The 13,288-nt window shown below is 31.7% G+C and overlaps 1 protein-coding gene across 3 annotated transcripts in view; it reads left to right on the top strand.

Annotated features, from left to right (window-relative positions):
• The first annotated feature begins 722 nt into the window (after positions 1-722).
• LOC130442970 (homeotic protein ultrabithorax) overlaps positions 723-13,288 on the top strand; it is a 381,554-nt gene continuing 368,988 nt past the window's right edge. For all 3 annotated transcript variants that reach the window (XM_056777389.1, XM_056777390.1, XM_056777392.1), the window contains exon 1: positions 723-1,738. In XM_056777389.1, the coding sequence (XP_056633367.1) occupies positions 1,066-1,738 (673 nt within the window). In that variant the 5' untranslated portion in view covers positions 723-1,065. The remainder of the gene's footprint in view (positions 1,739-13,288) is intronic.

Below are 13,288 nucleotides of genomic sequence, written 5' to 3'. Positions count from 1 at the left end.
CACATGAAATTAACTTTGCAATTACGTGAGACACAAATATATTTCTTTGATCTTGCTCGTATGAATGCCTGAAAGTATCTGGTTTATGAGTAAAGTACTTGATCGACAGAGGGCGACACGCAACCAGCATGGCTTACGTCGCGAGAGCGACAAAGATAGCGTTTGAGGTGGGGAGGTCGTTTTCTGAACTGGCAGTCGTTAGGGGATATATTTTACTTGCGCAATGCTTGATGTGGGCGCCAGCACTGTAACAAATACTATTGCGATTGGTCCATTTATGATCCCTTCCATTATTACCATACATTCAACTTTATTACTTGTGAAATCTTTGAGGGTTATTCATTCTATTTAATTTTAGAAATTATTGGAAAATATAATTTTTGTTATTATGTAACTATTTTAACAAAAAACAATTCTATAGTGATTTTTCATATGAATATTGATACGGTTTTTACTTTATTGAAAAGAGTAAAGTGGATGGGAGAAAAAAAATTCGTGTAATTACCCGTATCTTTGTTAGAGTGAGGTGTTCAAGGGTTTTCAAATACAGGTAGCCGTAATAATGAACTGGCAATTATAGCCGCGTGCTCGGTGTTGAAGTGGGGACGGCGCGAGAGAGTAAGAGAGAGAGAAGGATAGGGGAAAGAAGGACGGCGAATGGGCCGGGATGTGTGGGCCGGATTCTGCTCTCCGGAGCTCTCCAGTGGGTTCCGATCCGCGATATAGTGTGTGCATTCCGGATCAGACATTCGCGCGGTGTATATGCCTCGTGCTCAACATTATCGTAAACTGAATTTTTATTAACCAGTTTTATTATTATTATTACATCGTAACAATAACCATTATTTTTAGTATCGAATGACTGTTTCCATATTTAGTGACTACTTTAATACACATTACGAAGATGTCTTATTTTAGTGACATTTGTGCTTGACTGTGAGAAATTAAGAAATTTATTGTGATTGTGAACTTAGTGAACTTGTGTTATTTTTTTTAATTAGTAGTATAGACATCCCTCAGTTTTTGAGGGATAACTGATAATCAGCCAAAATTAACGCGACAATAATGAACTCATATTTCGAACAAAGTGGCTTCTACGGAAGCCACCATCATCAGGGAACTGGTTCCGTTACAGGAGCACATCATCATGATCACCAAAGTGCAGCTGCGGCAGCTGCTTACAGATCGTTTCCTCTTAGTTTAGGTATGTCTCCATATGCCTCTAGTCAACATCATCATGCACATTCTTTACATCAAGCCCGTCCACCTCAAGATTCTCCGTACGATGCTTCGGTAGCTGCGGCATGTAAATTATATTCTTCTTCTTCGGATGGCCAACAAAACTCTGTAAATTATAGTTCGTCAACGACAAAATCAGACTGTTCAAAAGGAAACGCGGATCAAAACGGTTATGCTTCGGTGGTAGCTGCTGCTGCAGTTAAAGACGTTTGGCAAAGTGCAACTTCAGGTGCCGGTGCAAATCTATCAAATAGTCTCACAGGCCCCGTGCGTCCTGCAGCGTGTACGCCAGACTCTCGAGTGGGTTATGGTTCATCGGTAGGACTTGTTGGTGGCGATCCGTCATCTAGTCCCGGAGCAGCAACAGGAGGAAGGACGTCAAATTCGTTATCTTCATGGAACAACCCATGTTCATTAAATTCATCATCTTCTCAACCCGTTGGTACTCAGATCCATCAACAGACGAATCACACATTTTATCCTTGGATGGCAATAGCAGGTGAGTTTTATAATAAATACATCAATTTTATTTCTATTCAAATTTCCGCACTCATAAAATTGTATGTAAATCACTTTAACCTGAACTAAGAGCGTGTATAATCAGGGTTGAATGTTCTCAATCGTCTCTATCTCACCAACTAATCGGTCCGTATATCTTTCTTGCTTTCTCTAACGGCGTTTTCGGCTATGCTGGTCCTTTTCAGTCCACGAGGGGCAATCAGCTGTTCACGAGCGTTCAGCATTAGCCCAATTCAAAGCTTTACTATTCCGTCTAGACGAAATTCACAAAGAATGATTAAAAAAGTGGAAAATTTATCACTTTATTCAACGCCATCATATCAAAAATTGAGTTAGTATATTATATAGTCATTTTAAATAGATATTGGAAACTGTGAGATGTGTTAACTAAGAAAAATGAAAGGATAAAATTGAATTTTATGTAATCAAATTATAAAGTGTAATTCATATTAAATAAGGTTCATTTATATATATATAGATAATGTAAATGTTATTAGTAACATTAAAGTAGCTACCAATAATTTTTATATACTATTACGACCATTTACGTCATAATTCAATATTCCATATTCATAGAAAAAAAGGCGTGTTAATTATTTTGTGTTTGCAAACCACATATTTTCCATAGTTTTTAGAAAAACAGCGAAATTCCCAGCATTTTATAATATTAACGGAAAATTGTTTTCAAATGTATCCACAAATTTGTAATTTTTTTGTAATCTTAGAAACCTCTGAGAAATATTCAATCATCAATAGTCAGTAAGATATTAAATTAAACAGTAGAGCATTTTTTCAACATAAAAAAAATCGCCGCTGAGAACTAGTAATTTAATTTCCCGTAGATTTGGTAATAACTGGTTTGATAGGCATGATCCAGTGAGTGAGAACCCAATATATTTGATTGTTTCCAAACGCAACTAATAATTATTCGAAATAAGGGAACATATAATTGTAAATTAGGAAGGTATATGTACCTAATTAACGGTTTAAATTGAGAATGTCATTTCGACTAATTTTCTTTATTCGATTTATTGTCGCCAATTTTTATACTTAATATTTTTATCTATACATTCTTGTTTTTGTAACTACTTTCACGGACAAACGTGTATTAAAAAGTGAACAAATCTTCTACACTCAGAAAAGAGATATAAAAAAAATTATTATAAGGTTTTATCATTACTGAATGTTTTTTTTGTGATACATTTAATAGATGCATTTATGGAAACGTTATTTTCCATAAGTATCACAGACATTTTCACGAAACTGCAAGATAGACTCGTGGAAATATAGGAAATTTCATAAGAAAATAATAAGTTTTATGGTGACGGATGAGAATTATTGTCTATGATGTTGGCAAAATGAATTTTATTCTTGATTCATTACCCAGTAGGCATAATTTTATATAGTTCCAAAGATTGGATTTTTAATATAACTTCCAAATGTATCCCAAAAAATTTTTTATTTTAAATATTATTTTAAGTATCAAAGTCGTAGTAATCATTTGATAAACCGAAAATTCATCTCTAATTTAGATTCATATTATTTTTTGTAATTATTAACTTGAATAATGAAGACAACTGAATTAAAATACACTAATTAAACGAAGTGAAATAAATGCAACGTTGACACGAAGCACTTAGAACTTACAGTAAAAATTTCACACAAATCTTACATAAAGTTATTTATATTTTGTGCTGAACAATTCTAATTAATTTGTCCATTTTCAAACTCGACTAAAAATTATTTTTTCTGTATAGCATATCCGTTTCGCGTGTCGCAATTCAGTAACTCGAAATAAATCTTCGGTACCAGTTTAACGAGCATGATGTAGGAGGATAATTGATTAGACCCCGACCAAATTGCATTCAGAAAGTTTACGATTAACGTCGAGACAAACTTTTTGTTCCAATAGATGTTGACGCTTTTAATTCACTATGGAAAAATAAACACTCTTTGCATTTTCAAAACAATAATAACTTTGTAAATCAACAGAAACTTTTGCGATTTGTTATGTGATTTATTCGTATAACACACTGCGGTTCCAATATTTATAATTTTTTGAATATATAAAATAATGAGGCTTTTAAGATGCTGGAATTCAGTCACATTAATTGTGGAATATAATGCGAATACTAAATACATCTCTGCTGAGTTTGAAAATACCGTTTTGTTAGTAAATAAACGCTGAATTGAATTCTTATTAACCGTTTTTTGGGTTCGCTTATTTACAAACAAATATCAAATACAGATAAAACTTTTACGAAACTATTAATACTTTTTTCTACTCATTTGAATAAATTCGAATATAATAATTCACACCTAAGAAAATGGAGCAATAGTTTGAAAAATTTAAATAAAATATTTAATCAAAAATAGACGAAATACGCTGAAGTAGAATTTTGTAACGGCCAAGTATTGTTTTGAGTATCTGTTTTCCTCATCAGGATGGGTAAATGGTGATAATAAAATCCAATATTATTATTTCATATTATTTCCACACATATTCCCAAGTAGGTACTTAAATTGTCCTTTCTTCATTTTGCTGTGTATAGCAATGTTTTCATTTTGTTGTTTCTTTGATACCACATTTTAATTATATATGTGACACTGATGGTGATTAAGTTCAAGCTATTAATTGAAAACGTCGCCCTATATTTTCTCATCACTTTTAAGGGTTAGATTGAAAAACTCTACTTTGATAAGAATTTGTATAGTTCTAGATAAAAATATAATTATTGACATCAAGATTACTGTTTGCATTGCTAGTCGATTCACGTGCACATAATAAATTTTCAATAAATAAATTTCAAATCAAAATATTTAAGTACTGCAGTTTTTGGTTAAACAAAAGTTTAAAACGTAGTTTAAAGAGTACTTTGTAGCAGACATCCGTCGGAGTAAATGACTAGACCCCTATGGAAATAAACACATTCACATCTTAGAGTGCTATCTAAAATAATGAAGATGATGAGAAGTATTTGATATAAATGCAAATAAACTCATGCAATGTCATCACACTATCCCAAATTTCGAATTAATTTCAAACCAGTATTAAATGTCCAATTAATACAAATAATCTGTTCATAATGTAACTCCAAAACAAAAAATATTGTATTCAAAAAAAAGATAAGGGGTCGTAAATTAAAACCAGTAACGCCACTATGGAAGTCAATTCAACTAAATAAAAGCTAGAGTTTTTGACTTTTGTCACTGTGTGGCGTTAGTGAGACGAATTTGGATTGCCCCCAGTTATAGTATCTGTTTTGAAATATTTTCAACAGTGTTGCCTGAATGTTAAAAGTTTCTAATAGATGGATATTTTATTAGATAATTTCCAATTTATTATTTTACACTGAAGAACTGATATAATTATAAAAGAATGTATTATGATTAAATAATGTGAGGATATCAATAGGTTATTAACGTAACCGTTTACTAAATTTAATATGGACTCAATTTATAGAATTTGAAATTCATAAGATGAAATTTATTATTTTTTTAAATTTGGACAATTTTTTTCTAGTCGTTTCAACTACTACGATATTTAGCAACAGAAGACTCGGTCTCAATGCAGTGCCTTTTAGAAATAACAATATTTACAATATAGTCCTTTATATAACAATTATATTTTCTACATTCATGTTTTCACCTAAAATCTCCGCTACATTCACTGAAATATCCTAGTTCTTTCTTGTGTCATCATATTGTATACACACAGTATATGGTTAAAACTAAGGTCTACATCACCAGGTTTCGCATTTTGGTCTGTATTAAAAAATTTTTATGGGTCAAATTGCTATGATTCAGACACCAACTGCATATTATTGTGCATATGTTGCTAAAGCATATTAAATATAAGAATTAATTACATTAAGCATCAAATGACAAAATGAAATTACGGAAAACTCTACTTGGTGATGAGCCAATTGTTGTTTAATTTTGTTAAGTACACCAAAATCTGTATGTAAATGAAAATTTCGATTTCTTCCAAAAATTGAGTAATTAGATAAGTGAAATTCAATACAAATAGCAGAAAGCAAAATGGCAAGAAAATAATTTTTCTGAGAAATTTAAAAATAAAAAGACATTAAAATATATGAAGAGTCAATTATTTACCAGCTTTATGTGCTAGGCAACTGGAAGCAATGCAAAAAACTTTACTGAGCATTTTCTTATTTGAGAGTCAAGATTTTTGAAAGAATAGCCAAGCCACAATTCAAGAAGGCACTGCCAAAAGATTCCTAAAAATTTTATTACGGGATAGATAAATTATTATGGATGGTAATTTACAATTAATTATTTGTTTATCTATGTTTCTTAGAAGTTATCAATGTGTCGAATGTTGCTTAAAGATCATTCATAACAAGGTTCCAATGTTTTAAATGAATTTTGTAAGCTATATTCCAACATTTTCACTCATTGTACTGAAATAACGATTATATATTTTTGAATTTTCTGCCTGTCTAATTCTGTGCAAATTAATATTTCGATATTCACCATTCACAACCATGGTTAACTAAGACGTTTTTTGTTCTGAAAGTCTTTTTCATCATTGAATTCGGCATTATAAAACAACGGAATCGATCATAATTGTTTACCCTTTTCAAAGTAATTCATTTAACCTGGATATAAGTGGCAATAAGAATTTGGGGACAGTGAGACGTATTTTCAATTTAACCTTCTTGACCTTTCACTCACTAAATGCGAGGGTGCTACTAGTGCAAAGGGTATAAAACATGATTATATTTCATAAAGTAAGTCAGAATTGTCGCCGGAACTTGCCAGAATCATAGGTGTACTTCTATATTTTTACGGAACTTACAATTTAAAAAAAATCATTTTCAAATATGAAATATGTTTGTTAAAACTGAAATTGAACAATCGGCAATAAATATTACTTATCTACAGAGGAATCCATTACTATAGTGAGCAAAAATTGAATGAGTCAGAGATAAAATTTCCCTTTCATTTTTTGTTTATAAATTTACAAAATTTTAAGTGGGTATATTAAGTATCTCACATAACAGCTAGATTGTATATATTTGCTTCAATGCTCCCCTGTTATACATACTTTAAAATTTTCCTTATCATTTTAGGAAAAATGTTGACTTTGATAATAAACTTTGCTACAATTTGATGTAGGTAAAGCACGGCCAAAATCTGGGACCAGACAACATACAGTTTGAAATATTTAAATTAATGGTAATGTGATTTGTCGTATTTCCTTTACTGCTTAAAACTTTTTCTGTCCATTAGATTTGGTCAATATTATGCGAAAAGGATAAATCGCTTTTTAAACAGAGTGAGTCTATTTCTTTATCTGTTGTTTCATGCAAGATCTCGCACTTGCAGCATTATCGTTTCGGTGACGTTTTAGATAATTATCTCCTTTTTTATTTCCATTAGGAGTTTTTTGAATGTTTCCTCATCTATACTCAAATAGGTAGCCTGGCCCACAATCGACTAGGTGCTCCATGAGACTGAAAAAGCAAGGCAGCAGCAGATGTAATTTCGAGTGATGAACTATTTCACTAGTTTTGTTATTTTAAGTTTCCAGCCGTTCTCAAAATATTAAATGAAATTTGAGTTTAGGAAATTGGCCACCATGACGCGATAGCTAGAGATGCACATTGTCTTGTATCATGTCAAATGGCATTTAGATTCATTAAGTTTCAACCTTATCAACATTATTTACATTTATAATGTGCTTTCCTCCATGAAAGAGATTGACTTCAGCATGGAATAATCACACCATAACTTAACGGAGACTGTAATACAACATATTTTTCGTGAAATTACACCAAAGTCACCGGCATACTGATGAACCATTCAGAAATGAATCGTCGACTACTTGCTTCAAAGTGCTTCGTGCGAGAACAACTTTTGACCACCCTTTTTAATATCATCTATGAAAAAGAAAAGATTCCAGTAGACTGGCTGCAGGCAACCTTTGTCGTTATTTCTAAAAACCAAATGCGAAGCACTGTGAACAAGACCGTCTAATGAGCATGATAAACCATCACATAACGAAGGTTTTTCCCATAATTATATAAAATCGAGTAAAAAGTGAAACAAACATTTCTTAAACGCAGTTTGTTTTTCATAGCTCACTATGTACAAGGGAAATCATCTTTAGTTACAGGTTCTCATCCAGAGATGCAAAGATATTAACAATGACGTACACCTGTGCTTTAGTGATTTCTCCAAGGCTTTTGATAACGTCAAACACGGAAAATTAATCGATGTTCGTAAAAGCACTGGCATCTATGGAAACGATCCGTATTAGATATTAGAGTCCAACTGCAAAAATAAAAGTAGGTAATTCGTTCAGCAGAGAAATTGTTGTCAAGAGAGGAGTGCGAATAAATTATTAGAAAAGTACTGGCAGCACTATTAAATGGCATCAAATCAACGGAGAAGCAATCAACAACATGAGATATGCCGACGAAACAGTAATTATAACAAATAACAATGATGAGCTGCAAAATATTAATCAAAAGATATACGCAGCAAGTGAAGAATATGCATTCTCCTTGAATATATCGATAATAAAATGTTTATTAGCAAAAGTCAACGTGACAAATACCTTCTTTCGTAGTTGATTGTCTAAGGCGATGTTGATAGTGAGAGAGGACCAGAAAGAAGATAGTATTCAAGGTTGCACAACCGACGCCAGTGGTTTGGAGTGTCATCTGTTGATCTGTTTAGAAACGCTGTAAACAAAATAGCCTTGCTAACAGCCAACGTTCGCAACGGATAAGGCAATGAATGAAGAAACAAATAGTCAATATAAATTGAATCTTGTAAGCTCATAACTTAGATACAACTGTTTTAATTTTATGTACTTATATTTCAATTTCATTGATACTACACCACTGGTATTAGAGGGTTGAAACTCCGGAATCATACTGCAGCTCAACTCGTAGTCTATTATGCAAAGAAAATTATCATTTGAATACTCATCGTCTTGTGTACACTGGTGGTTAAATCAGAATTAGAATTTATTGGTTGTTTACATCTGATAATGAAGAAGTGGTAACAATTTATTACTTGCACGCATAAGAAATTTTATATTAATTGAATACTTTATTCGAGTGTATTCTTCTATATCATTCATACTTATTTCTTGATTGATGACAGAGTTTTGAATATACCAGATCGTTGAATATGTATTCAATGTATAATATATTACATAACAAAACATGCAATGGAAATCTCTTTGAATATTTTAAATACAAATTTCAATTACCGCACGTTGCTTGACACGATTCATTTTGATACTAAGATGTGCCTCTCAAACTCAGGCATGCTTCAACAGATTCTTTCCGCCAGAGTGTCTATTTTCATTCTGAACATATTGACGGAATTTCATATATCTATATATTTTTTGTTTTAATTATTTCTACTACAATAAGTAAATGCTCAGTATTTTGGTATCAAGAGCAAATAATCCATTTCCTGGTTTCTGATTGTTTGCTATTTAAATTTTTTTATTGCTACAATTCTTCGTAGTGTTGAAAGAAAACTTTATTTTTGGATGATCCATTATACAGGTATTCACGTAAATACGTAAATTTTTGGCATAGTTTTCAACATAGAATAGGTGGCTTTCCAAAATATGCTAACAAAACATTTTCAATGCAATACATAGATTGAATTATCTGTACCCGAATCCATATACTTTTTTTCTATCACTTCTGAATATCTAGTGTATTATAGCACACTATTTTCACCACTTGTGGTATAAATAACTACTTTTCTGGATATTTTTGAGAATAGATTAATTATTTGTGCTGTTGATCACTAATGTATTTGTTGAGAGATCGATATCATCGTTATGAAACATAATTTGAAAGAAAACGTGACTGTTGCTGTTAGTTTTAGGCATATCCTCAGGCTGCCGTGGATCAAATGACTGTATTTGATAAAATAAGGCAAAAGATTTGAAACCGATAATAAGTGTTTATCTTGTTATTTCAACAAATTGTTTGTTCAGAACGACTTTTATTTCCATGCGAATTAGAAGAATAAATCACCAAATAAATATGTATTATTGAAGTGGTTTTTTTAACGAAATATGTTCCGTATTATTTTATCCATTTACATTATTATTCAATATTTTTTTATTCCTCGTATGTCTAGAAAAGAATAAACAAAAAAGAAAAAACGTTTAACATTCTAAAAAAATTTAGTATACTTTATAAGAATACGATATGCTAAAACGTGAAAGTGCTTCTTGTTATTGTGTGAAGACCACCGTGATTCGAAATCGCATACAATCTTCATTCTACTGCTAATATTATGCTATAAAGGCGGAGTAATGGCTTTGTTATGATACCTGCTCAACTGCGAGTCGTTATTTTATGATTTCTCTCGATATCTAGCTAATTTTATTAAGTGCCATATGCCCACTGGTCTTTATTCATCGAATCATTTAATGACCAATTTTCCACAATTATCTGTCAAAGAATCAATAACTGATCCGCCCATGACACATCGTACATCAAAATAATAGTTTGCTACCGATCTTTTACCTTTTGATGTTCATTGCATTATTTTCACATCTATAATGATAGAAATATTACGGTTTACGTTAATTCTGTTATTTTATAGCATTAAGTGAAAACGCCACAAGTACACTTGAGAGTTTTGATATTTTATTAATTCTGAGGAACAATAAAATAATAATGTTACAGTCGAAGAAACCCAAAACGTATAACGGGAGGCTAATTCACGCGCGCAAAACCAACGTTGCCATATGTACAGTATATATCTATTTCTCAGATAAATTAGTTTCAAACTTTTTTAAAACATTAATACATTGAATGATTAATGGTTATTTATTTTGTTTTTTATCTTGGAATTGCGATTTTAATATTCAATATACCATCCCTGAAACTGTACTTGTTCGGAATGGAGATCAAATATAAACAAAATTTCAGCTTCTTCAACAATATCTGACCTCTTGGTAGCTTTGGGACCGTAAAACCAGGAGCCTAAACCCTAAAAGCAGGAGCTAGTGTTTGAATGAATGTTATGTAGTTACGCCCAACTAAGAATTTTATCTTATCATTTTAGCTAAAACTTTGAATAACTGGGAATACATGAATGAGCTTACCAATCTACATGGAACTTCCAGAAAACTAAAACAGCTAGTTACAATAATTAGTTGTATGAATTCTGTTGCTTTTGTAATATAATATAATACCAATATTCCTAGACTTAACGAAAAATAATAAATAATTTCTAATCTTCAAAATTTGTTACGAATAAACATCAATGAATTTAAAGTAAACAAAATAATTAATTTACTAGAGTGAAGACATAATTAATATATTCATGAAACAATCGCATTTTACATACCATCCAAATTCTTCATATAAATAGATTGTTATTCAAATTGTCTCATAGGTTGTTTCTATAAATTATCCATAAGATAATTTTTACATTAAAGCGCATTATCACAACCGTGACCGTTCCAAACACCAACTACTCCAAATGGTTTCTTTGAATAGGAAATTGGATTAGGTTCCTCTCCATTAATTTCTTTTATATGTCTATTGTACAATGAGTGGCAAATATTTAACACATCTGACAAAAATATAAAATACAAACTATTAAATATCGTAAGAGATACCATAATGCAAAGGAATAACAATAAAGCAGTAACATAAAGATCAATTGTTGCTGATGAGAACGTCAGCGCTGTAGAAAAACTCATTTCGGAGACTGATGGTTGCGAATACTCCTGAATATTTAGCAGAAATTCATATGCCGGGATGTTTACCAACGTCTTCTGTAGCAATATGAAGAGGAAGAGAAAATTTATTGCACCAAATATTCACCACAGACGAGATGTGGGTATACCTTATATTTCGGAGAGAGCACGCGCGTCTTGGAGTGGAGGAAGAAGGCGCGCCAGTTAAAGCGAGGGTTAGTTACACTGTTGTGTACCGTGTTTTGGAGCATGACAGTGATTGCGTTTGTAAACGCGCAGTATTATAGTAATCTCCAAGAAGACAACCTGTCTACAGATCAAAAAGATGCGATATACAAATACACAGTGCGATATTGCTGCAAGATAACGGCAAACCGCATATAGCTCGGCTTACGATGGAAATATTGATCGAGTTAGAGTGAAAAAGACTGAAACACTCTCCTTTTAGTCCCGATTTGTGTCCATATAAGTATTATTTATTTGGTCCATTGAAATAGGCTCTTGACGGACTGCAATTGAATACAAGCCGAGAGAATTGACGAAAAAGATATCGGAAAGCTTCCGGAAAGGTGATGTGTAGTGTGATGGAGGCTATCTATAAAAACTATAAAACATGTCAGCTCTATGTCAACTCAAATTTTTTAGCACATAACTACAATTCGAGATAATTCTGGGAAAATCTAGCAGAGATAATTCCGAACAAAACGGAGAGAGTCCTTGGCTGCCAAACTCTAATTTCTGAGCTAGATATAAGCTAAATTAAACGTCTATATAATAATACTTTTGTCGCTTTGATGCACCTTTTTCTACTGTTAGAGACAAGTGTCGGATTATGCTAAGATAAAAACCAGTTTTCATAGATATTTAAAACTACAACAAATTATTTAAGAAATAATGTTTGCGAAGCTATTTTTATGAATAATCTTATATTTTTAAACGAGCAATATTTGTATTTATGTAATCTGAATTTCGAAAAATGCTCCAGCAATGTTCATGAAATTTGGTTTTCAGGGGGTTACTGTGGCGATAAATCAATCTAGCTAGGATTCGGTTTTGGAAAATATTTTATTTGGGTTTTAAATATTCAACTTGTCAATAAACTTTTTTTATTGTAATATAAATAAAATAATTGGAAGTAAAATAACAAGAATAATTTGGCTTTGGTTTCCGTAGCCCCAATCCTAAATCTCTCATTGGGCGGAAAAGTAAAAGTAACAGTTCTAAAAGATATTCACTATTGTATGTTTAAGACTTCTGAAAAATAGAACAAAATAAGTGCGTTGATATAGAGTAACGACAATTTGTTTTACTAAAATTGGGCAACGGCGAACTGACCCTAAATACTATGAAAGAAATTGAATGGCCACAGAATATCATTTCAAGTATCAATCTTATTGATTAAGTATTTAGTAACTGCTTAGCCAATGGAAAAAATGTGGGGACGAAAGACAGAACAATACTCGCGCCTTTAAAGATATCGAAAAAATTGATATAATTGCCAAACTTCCCGTTGATTACAAAATTCACTATACTCAGGACTTAACCAAAGAATATCAAAATGTATCAAATATATCAAAATTAAAACTGTGATAAAAAATATCAAACTAATTGCATTGCATGATTTTTTATTTGAATAACCAGTTCATATTTTTTTGTACGCAAGCTCGAAAAATATTATTCATGTTTCATCAGTATGTAATTCGTATTTAAATATGATTTCTAACAAACACAAAATATCGAGCAAAGCTCGGTAAATCAGGTACCTATTTGCGTATAAAGTCGTTTTTCTTTGGAACCAACAACACATATCTC

The sequence above is a fragment of the Diorhabda sublineata genome, chromosome 4 (assembly GCF_026230105.1).
Source record: "Diorhabda sublineata isolate icDioSubl1.1 chromosome 4, icDioSubl1.1, whole genome shotgun sequence".
Lineage (NCBI taxonomy): Eukaryota > Metazoa > Arthropoda > Insecta > Coleoptera > Chrysomelidae > Diorhabda > Diorhabda sublineata.
Note: the sequence above shows the minus strand (reverse complement) of the source record. Positions and strands in the feature narration are given on the sequence as shown.